The sequence below is a fragment of the Quercus lobata genome, chromosome 1 (assembly GCF_001633185.2).
Source record: "Quercus lobata isolate SW786 chromosome 1, ValleyOak3.0 Primary Assembly, whole genome shotgun sequence".
NCBI lineage: Eukaryota > Viridiplantae > Streptophyta > Magnoliopsida > Fagales > Fagaceae > Quercus > Quercus lobata.
Genome location: NC_044904.1, coordinates 13,466,876 through 13,484,476, shown reverse-complemented (window position 1 = coordinate 13,484,476; position 17,601 = coordinate 13,466,876). Strand labels below are relative to the sequence as shown.

The following is a 17,601-nucleotide window of genomic DNA, read 5'->3' as shown; positions in this document are numbered from 1 at the left end:
GTTTTTGTTATCATGTTCAAACACAACTAATTTTTTGCATGAGTAAAGAGACTTTATTAATTAATATGTTCCTACTCATTCCTGCTAAAATTTTTATTTTTTTTACACAACGCCTACAATCTATGGTTTGTGTATCCCCATTTATTTGGGGTTTTTTTTTCCCATATTGTGGACCACAAAAGTGAGAAAACAATGCACCATGTTGGAAATAGAAGACTCACTTTCAGACAAATCATATAGCCAAGTTTATCCATATGTCGGAAATTCCTATTCATACAATATGATTTCAACTTATAATATTTTCATGATAATTATTCTTATTATTAGGTTAAGGCAATTAATTTTTAGTTTGAGTACAATAGACTTTATTAATTAATATGTTCTTATTCATTCTTGTCAAATATTTTTATTTTTATCAATCACAAGTACTATGTGAAATTTTTGTTTTTTTTTTTTTGTTTTTTTTTCCTCTTTCTCTGTCCCTATCTCACAGGTACAGCGTTTAAATCAATAAAGAACCTTTTTCTTCCTACAGTCTATGGTTCGTGTATCCCCATTTATCTGATTTTTTTCCCCCCTACATTATGGACCACAAAAATGAGAAACCAACACAATAGGTTGGAAATAGAAGACTCAACTTTAAGACAAATCAGGAAGTCAAGGTCATTCCATTCTATATATTCATGTGCTGATCGTTTTCTTAATTTCAATGTGGGACAACATTTGGTGTGAGTTGTACCAATCAAAACCGACATGTTTTTATGGTCTAGGTGTCTGGGACCAGTTTAGCCCAAGCCGCGACAAAGTGACCTATTTGGTAGGGTCTAGGGCACAATAATAAGCTATACATAATTGAGAATTTCAGAATGGAATGGGTTGGACAAAACGTCAATGGAGTGGCACTTCAAAACATTTGGGTTTTCTTTATTAAAAAAAATTGTACGGAAGAACTAATATTAAGTTTCAATATATTAATTAGCACTAGATCAAATGGCAATACAAACAAAAAAGACTTCACAAAATAATTTTTTTAAAGAAAAAATTAGTTAAAGGGGTGACCAACTTGATTTTTCTACATAGACGTAATTATAGTAGTCTCTAACCACTTCAAAGCTAAAACCTCACTCTAATGAAGTACAAAAAAGTAGTAACATGGCCCAAGTTTTCCGCATCATTCTGACTTAAGGCCGTAGGCCTCAGATACTACTAGTAGCATATACTAGGGCCACCAATTATGTCAGTGATATGGTTGATTGTTGGTGCCTATCGGATAATCACATGAAAAAGTGCACTTTGGAAAAATAAATATTTTCTTATTGGGTTGGATGTTTGTTATGTATCAAGTCATGGTCAGAGTCACAAACAATTCCATTGCATTTATCACGGGGAAGTACGTGGCTATAAATTATATATATACGTGGCTATATATAAATAAATCAATAACCAAAAATTATTAGGATAAAGTTTGCCGTTCCTATATTTTCACACGATTCTCACTTTAGTCCTTAATTTTTTTTTTCATCACTTTTAGTCCCTAAAATAAAAAATGCGATCTTGTTTTTGTCCGTACTATTAGTGCCCTAACGGCAAAGTTCTAGGTGGCAGACGGAACACCTTATTAACTAACATGACGCTGATGTGGCAATTAAAATATTATTAAAAAATATTATTTGGCATTTTTATATGCCACGTCAGCATTTTAATTTTTTATAAAAAGCCATGTCAGAAAATTTAAACAAAAAAAGAAAATAAATTAAAAACACAAACTCAGACAGATCTAACACAAACTCAGATCAAACACAAACCCAGAAATAAAGAAAATTAAAAACAAACATTAAAACCTAAATAAAATATATAAAACCGAATTTTCATTTTTTTTATCTCTATCTCCCTCTCGGGTCAAACTCCTCTCTCTCCTTCTTGGCTTTCTCTTATTTCTTTTTCTCTTTAAGTTCAAGTTGCAGTTTTTGGGATATGGCTTTGATCTGGGTTTAGAGAAAGAGAGGCTGAGATGTGGTGGTTTGGATTTGGGTAGAGAGAGAGGGGCTGAGATCGACAGTGGTTTGGATTTGGGTTTAGAGAGAGGGGCTAAGATCGGCGGTGATTTGGAGCAGATCAAGGGGAAGGAACCTCTGAACCGGCCCTTTCGCTTTTCAGGTTTTTCCTCGACCAACGCCGAGCAAAGTAAGGGGCATTTTCTGTGGATATCTGACCCGATCTTCATCAACAACGAGTAAAGGAAGGACTAACAGAAAGTCGCTTTTTTGGGTTTGAGAATATTGGAGGTTTTGGTTTGTTTTTCCTGTGGGTATCTGACTCGATATTTATCAACAATTCATTTTCTCTCTCACATAATTCAACCAGTCTGGATTTTTTGTGTTTGTTTCCCAATAAAATTTACGGGTTTGAAGGTTAAGGTTTACTTTGTTGATCGGTTTGGTTGTTGGGTTTATTGGTTTTTTGGGTTTGGTTGTTTTGCTAGAGATTTGGGTTTAGTTCTTTGTTGGAGATTGATTTTGCAGGAGATCTGGGTTTAAGAGTTGTAGCTGCAACTGTAACTGCAACCTCACCCATCTAGGTTTGAAACATTTTGCAGGGGATCGATTTTTCTTTGCTTTGCTATGTGTATTTGCAAGTTTATTTACTAAGAAAATGAAAGAAAAGAAAAAAGAAATCTTAAATATTTTAATTTTCTGGACAAGAAACATGTTTGGGGAAGAACATGAAAAATGAACAATCATGTTCTTCCGAAAAACTAATGAAATTTTTTTATATATTTTATTTAAGGTTTAATGTTTGTTTTTAATTTTCTTTATTTCTGGGTTTATGTTAGATCTAAGTTTGTGTTAGATCTATCTGGGTTTGTGTTTTTAATTTAAGTTTTTTTTTTTTAATTTATTTATTTATTTTTGGTTTAAATTTTCTGACATGGCTTATATAAAAAATTAAAATGCTGACGTGGCATATAAAAATGCCAAATAATATTTTTTAATAATATTTTAATTGCCACATCAGTGCCACGTTAGCGCCACGTCAGCTAATAAGGTGTTCCGTCTACCACCTAGGATTTTGCCGTTAGGGCACTGACATTAGGGACAAAAATGAGATCGCTTTTTATTTTATTTTATGGACTAAAAGCGGTGAAAAAAAAAAGTTAGGGACCAAAGTGTATCGTGTGAAAATGTATGGACGAAAAAGGGTTTTATCCCAAAATTATTTTGGTCCTTATTATATTTTAAGGATACGGATCAATTTGTTTCATATTATTTTTATTTTTTAATCAATTTAGTTCGTGTTATTTTTATTTTATAGTCAATATAGTTTTTACCGTCAATTCATTAACAAAAAATGCCTACGTAATTAATGATGTGCACGGTTGACATACTTCGAAGCCTAGGTGGCTTATAAAATAATGTTAAAAAGTTTTAATTAACTTAAAAAAATGCCACCTCAATATTTAATAAATAGAAAAAACCACATCAAAAAAAAAAAAAAAAAAATTGAACCGATGATTTTTAAGTCAAAAGAAATGAATTTTTAAAAAATAAAACCTCAAAAGTCTATGTTATTTTCCTTCATTTTCTTTCTATCCAAACACACTTAAACAAAGAGAAATTGGCTGGAAAAAGAACCAAACCCACAATTAATAAAACTCAAATACAACACAAAACGAAACAGAGCATTTATATATCAAATCAGATGCAATAAAGTCCAAAAGATAAACTAGATCTAGATAAAAATAAATGAGATCCAAAGCAATCACAATGTCCCCACCATTGGTTAAAATTTTCATACAGGATATATTTTTAGTTCCAAGCCTTGAAATGATAGCATAGCATGAGGTTGGTTTGATTCAAGTAATAATGTTTTCCACTATCTAAAACCATAATTAAGTCCTTCGTAGACTGAGATTAAACATAAATAACATGTTATTAGGTGTCTGTTTAGGACTTTGGGTACCTCAGTTTTCGGTGGTTTAACTTTATTTGTTTGTCAAAATATATAATTTTTGGTAATATTTATGTTTAATGTGCGATAAAAATTAAAAGTTAGTTTATTTTTTGAAAAAATTAAAATTGATTATTATTATTGTGGGGCCAGAGAACTTATGATCCAGCCCACGCTCTACTAGGGCCCAGGGCCCGTGCCGAGGAAGGTATTTGCCGAGGACGAATAGGAAAAGGCCGAAATGCCGGGGGCACAGCCAAGGATGACCCTGTCCTCGGCATTCCAAGACTTCAAAAGGAAGAGCAACATCTTGTTGAAGGCTGCCCCCAAAAAACCCCCTGAAGAAGAGGCAAGTAGAATGGGACCCACGTGGGGGTACGGTGCGGAACTGGTTCAAGGTAAATACGTCCCCTCCGCATTAAATGCGCCCGCAAACGTCCTAACCATATTAATGAGAAAAGACGCCTGAACAAGGTGACTTCGGTCATCGCAACTAACAAAAAGCAAGGGGAGGCATCTAATAGGATGAGTACTTAAGTAGGCACCTGCCTGATCAACAAGTGGAGGGCTAGGATCAACTAAGAAGGGCTATATAAGGTGAAGGTCGATTCGCCAAAAAAGGGGGCTGGGAAAAAAAGGCCAAGAACCAGAGCCTCCCAGACCGCCTCCAGGAGAAAGACTCCTCGAGCGAACACAGTTTAATTCTGTATGAACACCACGACAAACCACTGTCCGGTGACCAAGGCCTAGCCTTTCAAACCCACACTCTACAAATGATATTGTTTGGGCCTTTTTACGTGTGAACCTAATATCATTTTGGGTCGTTACAAATCGAGTCCTTACAATTGGCGCCGTCTGTGGGAAAGGCTTGTGTCTTGGCACAGGCGGTGGGTTGAGACAATTCCCCACATCATTTCCAATAGCCGGTTGTAGTGTCTTAGCATAAAGTTCCACTAGGGGCTATACTTCGTGGCGTCAGTAGCATGGATGGTTTTAGGGGCTCGGCCGAGAAGCTAATCCCCCTAAACCACGATCCCACGCCATAGCCGAGGGGTTAATTCAACCAACTACTTAAAAAATCAAGTTTTGGACAGAACCAAGGTATTGCATGGTCCTCGGACTCAAACCTATGGGGAAACCAACTACTTAAAAAATCAAGTTTTTGACAGAACCAAGGTATTGCATGGTCCTCGGAGTCAAACCTATGGGGAAACCAACTACTTAAAAAGCTAAGTTTTGGACAGAACCAAGGTATTGCATGGTCCTCGGACTCAAACCTATGGGGAAACCAACTACTTAAAAAATCAAGTTTTGGACAGAACCAGGGTATTACATGTTCCTCGGACTCAAACTTATGGGGAAACCAACTACTTAAAAATCAAGTTTTGGACAAAATTAAGGTATTGCATGATCCTCGGACTCAAACCTATGGGGAAACCAACTACTTAAAAAGCTAAGTTTTGGACAAAACCAAGGTATTGCATGGTCCTCGGACTCAAACCTATGGGGAAACCAACTACTTAAAAATCAAGTTTTGGACAGAACTAAGGTATTGCATGGTCCTCGGACTCAAACCTATGGGGAAACCAACTACTTAAAAAGCTAAGTTTTGGACAGAACCAAGGTATTGCATGGTCCTCAGACTCAAACCTATAGGGAAACCAACTACTTAAAAAGCTAAGTTTTGGACAGAACCAAGGTATTGCATGGTCCTCGGACTCAAACCTATGGGGAAACCAACTACTTAAAAATCAAGTTTTGGACAAAACCAAGGTATTGCATAGTCGTCGGACTCAAACCCATTGGGAAGCCAACTACTTAAAGGAAATCTGGATACTAAGTTGGACCTATCAATACACGAGACATCTCAGATGACGCCTATATCTCCATTGAAGGAGGTTCAGACATGAGTTCAAGGCTCTATAGGTGCGGGTAAGCTAACGTTCCGAAACATGATTCTAAATATATCGCATGCACAACCATTCATACATGTTAAGATAATTAGTTCAAAAATCATAAACAATAGTAAGTACCAGCGAGGGCAACTAACAAGTAACCAAAAGGAAAGAGGAAGAAAAGAATTTCATATATCTGTTCAACAGGTTCAAACTACCAGCAGAATACAAAGTTTTCAAAATAAAAAAGAAACTAGTTATTCATTAAGCTAAAAACAAATACAGAGGCTGGCCGGGGTTTCTACTTCTTCAATTCTGTGTCGGCCACATCCTGGGAAGGCAGAACAGGTCCAGCTTCGATGCCCTGGAGGACAGTCCCTTCTGGGGAAGACTGAGCAGGGTCGGTGTTGGTACTCTTGGGGACCACAGCGAGGGGAATTGCCTGCAGGGGCTGGGCAAGTATGGCTGGCTCTTCGGCATCAGGGATCTGATCACTGACCATAGGCTCGACATCCTCTTTGGGTACCTCGGGATCCATACGTTCAAGTGCTTCTATCACATCATGAAGCTCTCCCCCTTTAAGCGACTCGCCAGGACGGACACCGACCTGTGCAACTTCTGATTGAGTGACCCCTCCCTTGTGTTGATCGCTCACAGCCTCGGAGCTGGTGGAGGCGGCCTCACGGATGGCTGTAGGGTAAAATATGCTCTCCGCTTTCACAAATCAGATGAAGCATCCACCCCAGCTCGCTTTAAGGCCTCTTCCCAAACCTGGGAGTAGTATAACCTGCATACTCCGGGAATTTGGGCGTTAAGAGAGGCTTGGGTCCCCGCGTTGTAACCCTCATCCTCGGCCGTTTCCCTGGCAGCCTCAGCCTCGTTTCTGGCAAACTCAGCCTCCCGCTTGGCCCTCATGGCTTCGTCCTGGACATACTCTACCACGCCTTTATCATTCTCTGCCAAGATCAGTCTTTTCTTTAAATCACTGATCTGCTCCTTGGCTATTCGCAACTGATCCTCGGCTTCGAGTAGACGTTTTGTCTGTTCCTCTGCCTGTTTTTGGGCGCCATCTAAACCTGCCGAGGCGCTATCCCTCTCTCGGATAGCCTCCTTTAAGGCATCCTTGGCCTTTGCGAGGTCGTCCTCAGAAGCTTTGAGAGTCCGCGCGGCGTCTATGCGCTTGGAGCGCTAATTCTCGACGACCTTACTCTGCTTGTTAACTTCTTCCTCCATCATATAGGTGACCTGGAGAGCCTGTCAAGTGAGATAAATACATCGTGAGTGACAGACCGGGAGCAAGAGTTAATAAAGTTTTAGGTTTCAAGAGCCTTACCATGCCCAAGTACCTTTTCGTACTGAGGAAAGCCTCCTGCATCCTCATTTTCTTCAACTCATCCACGTCGGTGGGAAGTAGCATGGTTCTCCCTAATGCGTCTATCACATAACCGCCCTCACCATCTCCAAAGTCCTTCATGGACGTGGTTTCCAGTAGTGGACCCCCGTGGAGCATTGAGGCGGAAAGCCAGGCGCTTGGCAAGGATTGGGCTTCGATCCCCTTTCCTTTGCTTTGGGTGGATTGGGTTTCGGTCTCTTTACCCTTGCTTTATGCCCAATCTTCAATTGTTTCACACGCGGGGCTTCATCCCTCTCCTTAGAAGGTTGGGATTTTCCCCCATCCATGGCTTCCTTACCCTTGGGACTCATTTTTCTCTTTGAGTCAATGGGCTCCGGCCGAGGAGGCAGAGCTGGTTGGGGAGGAGCAGGAAGTTTGGGGAGGGGAGATTGTGGCTGTGACTTTGTGGAGGATGACCTAGTCTGGATGGTCTGGGGCTGAGGTGGTGGAGACGGAGCGCTGGAATGCGGTGTTCCCTGCGCACCCTTCCCCGATTGACCCTCGAGGAGGTCGAATAAGCTGGTCGGGGGCTTTCTCTTAAGTCCCATCTCGGTTTGGAAAGATGTGCCTACTAATGACAATTCCGCCTCGGACAAGGCCGGGTCACCTATATCACCAGAAGGATCCTCGGATTGGTCGGCTAGGTCAAATACCCCAAATCCCTCCTCGGATTGATCTAACTCGCCTTCGTCCTCCGCTGCTTGGTGAGATGAGGAGAGGTCCACCAGTGGGATGCCCTCCGGGACAAATGATCCTTCGGAGATTAAAAATCCTATTCGACCATGGTAATTTTTGGAAGCCGAGGACGGTTGGCGCTGATCACGTGCCTGGGGTCGGCAAATGACTTCTGAAGGGGAGCGTACCCTAAGATTTTGTGAGCGGCTCGGACTTGACCATCCCCATCATTTACGAAAACTGCCGCTTGAAGAACAGTCTCCAAGTCCACCCGGTTAACTAGGTGAAAGTGTCGGTGAAAAGCGTGTGGATCTGCAAGAAAAACACATGCGCATGGTTAGTTATCGAACCACATCAAATTAAAATGGCACAAAGGATTGGCGCCCTTCCATTCCCTATACCCCACCTGGTTCTCCTTCTACCGTGGGACATGGATCGCCATCATGCCATTCACCGGATACGATAAGGAAATCTTTGTTTAACCCCTTGTTGGAATCAGGGAGACATTAAATTAGTCAAACTCTCTCATCTCTTGTCTTCATATAATAGGATTTCCCCTTCAAATTTTGAAGATTATAGCACCAATTCATATCATGGTGGGTCAATCTTAGCCCCATCTTTTCGTTTAAGGCATCCACACAACCCAGAATCCTGAACATGTTGCCGGTGCACTAGGTGGGGGTTAGTCGGAAGTGCCTGAGATAACCCTTCGTTACTGGCCCCATAGGGATTCTCATACCCCCTTCTACGAAGGCGAGGACGGGAATTACCACCTTGCCCGTTCTCCTCAGATAGTACCACTCCCCCATCTTACAATGCCTTAGACTCACGTTGGGAGGAATCCTGTAATCGGCGATGAACTTTTCCATCGCCTCCTCAGTATCAACCAATTTCCTCAGTCTCAATTTAACCATCTCTACAAGTTACTAAACAAACTTAACCAGTGACAGGAGAAGGAAAGGAACCAGAGAAAAATAAACCCAGAAAAAAAAAAAGCACGAGTTAATGGAGGCAGGGAACTTACAAAAAAGAGGAAAGGCGCTTCGGACAGGCTTTTTGTGCTAGAGATAGACTTGAGTTTGGACGAAAATTCAGATGAACAAAACTGAAGAGACAAATCCGTTCCAAACATCATTTATGCCTCTCATTGAGAGTAACTGCACGAATTTTCCCGCCCATAAAGGCAAAGAAATCCCCACCGTTAGATCTCCATCATGCCGTAGAACGTAGGAAACACAGAGCCGGCCGCATTTAATGAGGCCACGTTTTTCCTTCCAAAGTCTTTAGGAACGTGTCTCGGGCAGACGAAAAGTCTCAGGAACCGATAGGTGATAAGAATTGACAGGCATTGACAGATGTCTGATGTCATCAAATCCCTCCTATCCGTCCGAGGAGCCAGATAGCAGGATTTTGAGGGGCTATTGTGGGGCCAGAGAACTTATGATCCGGCCCACGCTCTACTAGGGCCCAGGACCCGTGCCGAGGAAGGTATTTGCCGAGGACGAATAGGGAAAGGTCGAAATGCCGGGGGCACAGCCGAGAATGACCCTGTCCTCGGCATTCCAAGACTTCAAAAGGAAGAGCAACAACTCGTTGAAGGCTGCCCCCAAAAAGCCCCCTGAAGAAGAGGCAAGTAGAATGGGACTTACGTGGGGGTACGGTGCGGAACTGGTTCAAGGTAAATACGTCCCCTCCGCATTAAATGCGCCCGCAAACGTCCTAACCATATTAATGAGAAAAGACGCCTGAACAGGGTGACTTCGGTCATCGCAACTAATAAAAAGCAAGGGGAGGCAGCTGATGGGATGGGTACTTAAGTAGGCACCTGCCTGATCAACAAGTGGAGGGCTAGGATCAACCAAGAAGGGTTATATAAGGTGAAGGTCGATGCGCCAAAAAAGGGGGCTGGGAAAAATAGGCCAAGAACCAGAGCCTCCCAGACCGCCTCCAGGAGAAAGACTTCTCGAGCGAATATGGTTTAATTCTGTATGAACACCACGACAAACCACTGTCCGGTGACCAAGACCTAGCCTTTCAAACCCACGCTCTACAAATGTTATTGTTTGGGCCTTTTTACGTGTGAACCCAATATCATTTTGGGTCGTTACAAATCGAGTCCTTACAATTATTTTTATTTAAATCTGAGAAAAAAAAAAGAAAAAAATTTGTCTTTATCCAAACGTACACCAACAAAGAATTCCCTTTATTCATAATTTTATATTATGTTAATTTACTTTCTGAAAGCAAAGTTCTTACTTTAATTTGACTGAGAAATTTAGGTGGCTTGTCTCAAGAAATATTCAAATTGTGCAATGAATAATTACGGATGGAATCTTTTTTTTTTTTTCTTTTTTTTCGAACCGGATTATAGTATCAAAACGTACATAACTACATACATATTTAGTTATTTACACTCTTTTTTTTTTTTTTATTATTCGTATACATGTTTACTTTGATTCTCAATATATCATATATGTATATATATTTGAGAATATCTTCCAGTTAAAAAAGTGGGGGCAAAAAAAAAAAAAAAACACCTATATACTTTGATTGTTGCCTACAAAACGTACAGGCAACTAAGGACAAGATTGCCTCTAACAATGTGCTAGTGACTAGAGTGTTCCGCAAATTCAAACAAGTACTACTACTAAAAAATCATCATTTACAGGATTAAAAGTAGAATTAATCACACAACTGAAAAAGTATATGGAGACAAATGGACTCCAATATGCTAATTTTTACATATTCAAATGAAAACTAGATCACCAAAGATAGCAGAAAAAATATGTGAGACTATAGGCACGGTTAGCAAACCAGCAGATAACACAGAGGTAGACGGAGATGGTTTCATTCGGGTTCGAGTCAAGGTTGATGTATCCAAACCATTGTGTCGTGGACGTGTCATATCACTTGAAAATGGCAGGGAGTTATGGGTGTCTTTCAAATACGAATGCCTCCCCAACCTTTGCTACTGGTGTGGTTGCCTCACACACGCGGATAAAGATTGCGATCTATGGATTGACAGCGAAGGAACTTTACAATTGGAAACTCAACAATATGGTCCATGGATACGTGCACAGCCCTTCACGCGAACTCGAAAGAATGTAGTCGTGGTCCCGGGATTTTACTCCAAAAAAAGCAACTCGACCAAGGCAGCGCCTTCAAACCAAAGCAGGAAACCGCCAATGGTGGTGGTCCGTAAGGGGGGTCCGTCGCCTGAGATCATACGGTCAGAAAAGGAAGGGGAAGTGCAATCAGTTACCACAGATTCTGCTCCAGATATTCAGGGGGAGGATCCGTTATTTCCAAATCAAATTCCCACAGTCCAGCTATATCCAAATATAGCAGACCCGGTATTTATGGCAGAGAAAAAATCTGATGAGATTTTTGAAGAGCAAATTCAGGAGATAGACCGTGAATTGAGTAAGTTTGAGGCCAACAGGGAGCATTCTCGGGACAAACAGGAGGAAAATAATCTGGAGTTTTTGACAATTAATGGGGAAGGCTCTTCCACAAAAGTGTACTCACGTGCACTCAATTCCCATCCCTTGAAGTGCCGTCCAGCATCAGCACTAGCTGATATTTCAAACAATCCAGAACTTAATATAAGAAGATGGAAAAGAATCAACCGAGCAGAAACTGAATCAGATATTGTGATGGAGGATGCAGTAGGGGAAAAAAGAAGTGGCAGAGAGGAGGATCAACCAGAGTTACTAAAGAAATTGAAACTAGTTTCTCGGGTGGATGAAGTTGTAACAAACATATTGGCGGAGGCTGGTTCCCAGCCCCACCAGAACCAATGAGTCTCTTATGTTGGAACTGTCGGGGGCTTGGGAACCAACGAACAGAAAATCAGCTCGTGGATATGGTGCGGGCAAAAGATCCCTCCGTTGTGTTTATAGCCGAAACATGGATGGATGAAGCAAGGCTAATTTTAGTTCAAGATAAAATAAAGTTCAAACATAAATTTGTGGTGCCAAGAAGAAATAAGGCGGGTGGAATGGTAATTTTCTGGAAAGAGGATTTTGACTTAAGCTTTGAAACTTTCTCAAAAAATCATATAGATACAATTGTGAATAAGAACAAGGATGATGAATGGAGATTTACAGGATTTTATGGAGAACCTGATACACAGAATAGACATGAGGCATGGGCTCGTTTGAAGAGTTTGAAAGCAAGGGGATCTGCACCTTGGATTTGTACGGGAGACTTTAATGAGATAACAAAACAATCAGAGAAAAGGGGAGGTAGACTTCGACCACATGGGCAGATGCAAGCTTTTAGAAAGGTACTTGATGAATGCGGCTTTATTGATTTGGGATTTGTGGGGTCAGAATTTACATGGCATAAGCACTTTGCGGATTACACAGTGTGGGAGCGCCTTGATAGAGCTGTGGCAACTTCAGACTGGTTGTCTTTATTTCCGGATACCAAAATCTATCACTTGGAGGCAGATGCATCTGATCATAGACCTATTTTGATTGTGTCGGATGGGATGAATTGTTCACAACAGAGACCGTTTAGATTCGAGCAGATGTGGCTAACTGAACAAGGCTGCTCGGACACAATACAAGCTGTGTGGCAGCGGGACAATGGGGAAAATGAGGTTTTAAAGGTGATACGTAAGGTGGAAGAGTGTGGGAAGGAGCTGACCAAATGGAGTAAAAATTGTTTCAAAAATGTGAGGAAAGAATTAGAAAAAACAAGGAAGTTATTGGCAAAAGCAGAGCTGGTTGCGATGAATGGGGGCAGCAACAAAAGGATGAAATACTTAGAAAAACAAATCCTTACACTCCTTGACCGTGAGGCAAAAATGTGGGCTCAAAGATCCAAAGTGCAATGGCTTCGTGATGGTGTCAAGAACACTCGCTTTTTCCATAGTAAAGCAACGCAGAGAAGAAGAAGAAATTACATCAAAGGGTTATATGATGAAAATGGTCAATGGTGCACTCACCCAAGCCGTGTGACTGATACTGTAGTCCAATTTTATCAAAAACTCTTTACCTCCTGTGCACCGGTGGACTTTGAGGAGATTTTGGAGCAAATACCTACAAAAGTTACAGAAGACATGAATGTGGAGTTGCTAAAGGAGTTTACTGCAGATGAGGTTGAAAATGCTTTAAAGCAGATGGCACCCTTAAAATCCCCTGGCCCTGACGGTATGCCACCACTCTTTTACCAAGGATATTGGTCTTTGGTAGGTCCCGAGGTAACAGAAGCAATCTTGTTGTATTTAAATTCAGGTACTCTGCCTAATGCACTCTGTCACTCCTTTATTACTTTAATTCCTAAAGTAAAAAATCCTGAATATGTCTCACAATATTGACCTATTTGCCTTAGTAATGTTCTGTTTAGAGTTTTTTCAAAGGTGTTGGCAAACAGGTTGAAACAAATTATGCCACAGCTTGTCTCTGATCATCAAAGTGCTTTCATGGCGGATCGGTTAATTTCAAACAACATCATGGTGGCCTTTGAGACTCTACACTACATGAGAAATCACTCATCGGGTAACACAGGGTATATGGCTTTGAAGTTGGACATGAGTAAGGCATACGATAGGGTGGAGTGGCCATACATGGAGAAACTGATGCGGAAAATGGGTTTTGCAGAGGCATGGGTTAAATTGATGATGAAGTGTATTTCGACAGCCACATACTCGGTTTTAATAAATGGGGAACCCCAAGGGCACATTACCCCAACTAGAGGCCTTAGACAAGGCGACCTTCTCTCCCCTTATTTATTTCTTTTATGCACAGAGGGTTTTCATGGGTTGTTGAAAAAAGCTGAAACTTTGGGTGACATAAGGGGGGTTTCGATTTGCCGGAATGGTCCTAGACTAACCCACCTTCTTTTTGCAGATGATAGTCTTATCTTCTGCAGGGCAAAAGAAAGCGAGTGTCAGAAGTTATTCGAAGTCTTAACCAAGTATGAAGGTGCATCGGGGCAGCAAATAAATAGAGACAAAACCACTCTATTTTTCAGTAAATCAACCTCTCAAGATATGCAAGACAAAATCAAAACCGCTCTTGGGGTGCCAGTGGTGCAGCAATATGAAAAGTACTTGGGCCTACCATCTTTCATTGGTAGAAGAAAAAAAGAGAGCTTTGACAATATCAAGCAAAGGGTGTGGAAAAAATTGCAAGGGTGGGAAGGGAAATTACTATCTCAGGCGAGAAGGGAGATTTTAATCAAGGCAGTGGCACAAGCTTTGCCTACTTACGCGATGTCGTGTTTCAAGCTACCAATTGGATTGTGCCAAGATATTGAGACTTTGGTTAAAAAAAATTTTTGGGGTCCAAGAGGAGAGAGCAGAAAGGTCCATTGGACAAAGTGGGAGGAGCTTTGCAAACCAAAGACACAAGGGGGGATGGGTTTCAAAGACCTTTCAAGATTCAATGATGCATTACTCGCAAAGCAAACTTGGAGACTCTTGCATGATAAAACCTCACTGTTTTATAGAGTTTTCAAAGCCAAGTATTTTCCCAACTGCACAATTATGGAAGCCACAAATCCGAACTCAGCCTCATATGCATGGAAAAGCATAATTAAGGGCAGGGAAGTAATACAGAGGGGTACGGTTTGGAGGATTGGAGATGGATGTTCAGTTTCAATTTGGGGTTCACGTTGGTTGCCTGCAAAGCACTCCCCAAAAATTATCTCACCATGTACAGGAGCTTTGGCTGATGCTAAAGTTAGTGCTCTTTTGGATGTTGAAAACAGAGCTTGGAAAGAAGATGTGCTGGAGGAAAATCTACTGAGTTTTGAAGCGGAGATGATCAAAAAAATCCCCTTGAGCCACACGGACTAGACAGACACCCTCACCTAGCCTTTCACCCCTACTGGGGAGTACACAGTCAAGTCAGGGTACACTTTCTTGCAACAAGAGTACCAATCATCTCAACCTGGTCAATTTGATCCGAAGTCTCTAAAACCTCTCTGGAAGTCTATATGGAGTTTACAGGTTCCGAGTAAGGTGAAAAATTTTATTTGGCGGGCATCAAAAAATTCTTTACCTACAAAGACGAACCTGATGCAGAGGAAAGTCATTGATGATAATCTCTGTGAGCAGTGCAAAGACCAAAGAGAGGACGTGGTCCATGCACTATATCACTGTCCAAAGCTGCGTGAACTGTGGGCAGATGTGCAACTCTGGAATCATAGTTGCCTGAAGCAGGCGACATCTTTTATTGATCTAATTGGTTGTGTTTTTGCAGATAACAGGGACCCAACACTCTTCTCCATGGTGGCGTGGGCAATCTGGAACCGGAGAAATAACCTTCGCCTCGGAAAACCAGCAGCTCCACTCAACGAGCTGATACCTCAAGCCCAAGATAGGATGCGTGAATTCAAGCTCTACAACTTCTCAACCATCATCCCAGTAGGCCGACCACCAACCAGTTGGCAAGCACCGAGCAGCAACATTTACAAAGTTAATTTCGATGGCGCTCAGTTTGTAGTAGAAAATAGCGCCGGCTTGGGAGTGGTCATCCGCAACTCAGAGGGCCAAGTCATGCTCTCTCTTTCGGAAAAAACCCCACTTCCCTTTACAGCTATCGAAGTGGAAGCAATGGCAGCAAGGAGGGCTTTGAAGCTAGCACTAGAGACCGGTTTTCAGCAGATAACCTTGGAAGGGGACTCGCAAATACTTATCTCAGCACTAGTAAACAACACTCACTCTCTGTCAAGTTTTGGACACATACTGAAGGACATTCAGTTTCTTGCCTCATGTTTCTCAACAATTAACTACTCTCATGTGCGTAGGCATTGTAATACTGTAGCTCACTCTTTAGCAAGACGAGCAATTTATTTATCTCAAATGCAAGTCTGGATGGAGGATGTACCACCAGATATTCTTCCTGTACTCCAGGCCGATTTAACTGGCCTCCCTACTAAATAAGAGTTTTTGGTCTTCTTTCTCAAAAAAAAAAAAAAAAAAAATGAAAACTAGAAGTGTCATATACTACATCATCATCAACATCATATGTGGTTGGAGTTAGGACACCAACTAAGACACTATTTGCCAATAATACCATACTTATCTGTTTTATATTATTAGAATAGAACAATGGTTCTACCAAATCACAATATAGATTTCAAGAGTCTAGTATTTTTTTTTTTAATTTATGAATAAGGATAATTATATAGATAGAGAATAAAGAAAGTGAAGAAAAAAACCTCAGAAAGAAGAGAAGAAATAGAAATGGGTCCATCCCAATTACCAGAAAATAATAAAGAGAATCCTAGCAAATGAGAGAACTTAATACAACTTTGACGTCTAGGAGATAAGAAACTATGAACCATGGAGGAGAGGAGTGAATATTCTACAAAGTATCAATAACTGCTTTGGAATCTCCTTCAAAAAGAACATAAGAATACTTGTGCAAGACTACTAGTTTGATGGCTTGAAGTGCAGCTTGCATTTCTTCAAGAGTTGGATGAAAGGGAGGGAACAGACTTGAGTAAGCAAATAAAATATCTCCAAATTCATTTCTCCCAACAACAGCAATAATGGTGGCATGGGCCTAATTATCACAACAAAATTTATTTTAATCCAACTAAATTGGGGAGGAAACTATTTCAAGGTCACACTTACTAGGTGAGATGTCCAAAGTCTCCAAGTTACCATATGTTCTAAATAAGCCTTGTAATTTGCAAATAATTATTGTTATAAAAGGTCACACTTAATTGTTATAAAAATTAAATTATCCAAAAACAATCACCATATAATTATTTCTTAAAAAAAATTAAATAAATTAAATAAAAAAATTAAAAAAACTTGTATTCTTCTAAATATCCTAGAAAATATAACCCTTGCTTAAAATATAGAGTTCATAATTTTCTTTGAGAATATTTTAAACCATTCTCTCCACATTTCAGAATAAAATATATAAAAACCTTAACAAGAAGAAACACTGCAACATTTAAACCTCAAAATTTCAGAATTGATTATAAATTCTCACCTAATTAATTACAAACAAACCTCAAAATTGTTTTAGAATTGACTATAGATTCTCACCAAATTAATTACAGGCAATCACATGTATTCCTATATCATCATTCTATAATATCCAAAACCATACTTTAAATTCTTACTCCTTTTCATTTTTTTTTTTTTTTTGTAATTAACATGCACTTTTAATGCTTCTACCTATATTATTGTAGGTCGGTCTTCCTCTTTTCATTTCCTTGACTTCTAATCAAATCATTTTGTTAGGACATGTGTGATTCAATGTTAGGAACATGTGTCAATATTTTATGTAATTGTCTGATCCTTTGACAAAATGCATTTTACTTGTAATTGGGTAGATCTAGGATGTGTTTAATACTTCAAGAAACAATGTTTCAAGTTCAAGTGCTAAAACCATGCAAGTCTGTCCAAGAATCAAGTAATAAAGTGGTGGATTTTAAAGCTTGACAGCTAACATCTATCGAGGTTTAAAAGCTGTTGAAGCCTGTGGCTCGACAACTAGTTCGATAGATGGTTATCTATCAAGGTTTATGAAACTCAGTTTTTCAAAGCTATTTTTCATCCAATCTGTGAGCATGTTTAGGCTTTCTTTTCTCACAACCCTAAACATATATAAGAATTATTTTAAGGGCCATCAAAGGTTACACAAGTTGTACAAGTGTGAAGCAAAGTCTTGTTCATACAAATTGTGACTGGAGACAGAATTTGCCATAATTCATCTT

At 40.2% G+C, this 17,601-nt stretch overlaps 2 protein-coding genes across 2 annotated transcripts; one reads left to right on the top strand and one right to left on the bottom strand.

Annotated features, from left to right (window-relative positions):
• Window positions 1-7,313: 7,313 nt before the first annotated feature.
• On the bottom strand, window positions 7,314-7,784 carry LOC115995361 (proteoglycan 4-like). The gene has a single exon (XM_031119890.1). It carries the CDS (start codon window positions 7,782-7,784, stop codon window positions 7,314-7,316), a length of 471 nt encoding a protein of 156 aa, XP_030975750.1.
• A 7,157-nt stretch (window positions 7,785-14,941) lies between these two features.
• On the top strand, window positions 14,942-15,808 carry LOC115995344. Its single transcript, XM_031119870.1, has one exon. The coding sequence runs from the start codon at window positions 14,942-14,944 to the stop codon at window positions 15,806-15,808; it is 867 nt and encodes a 288-aa protein (XP_030975730.1).
• Window positions 15,809-17,601: the final 1,793 nt, after the last annotated feature.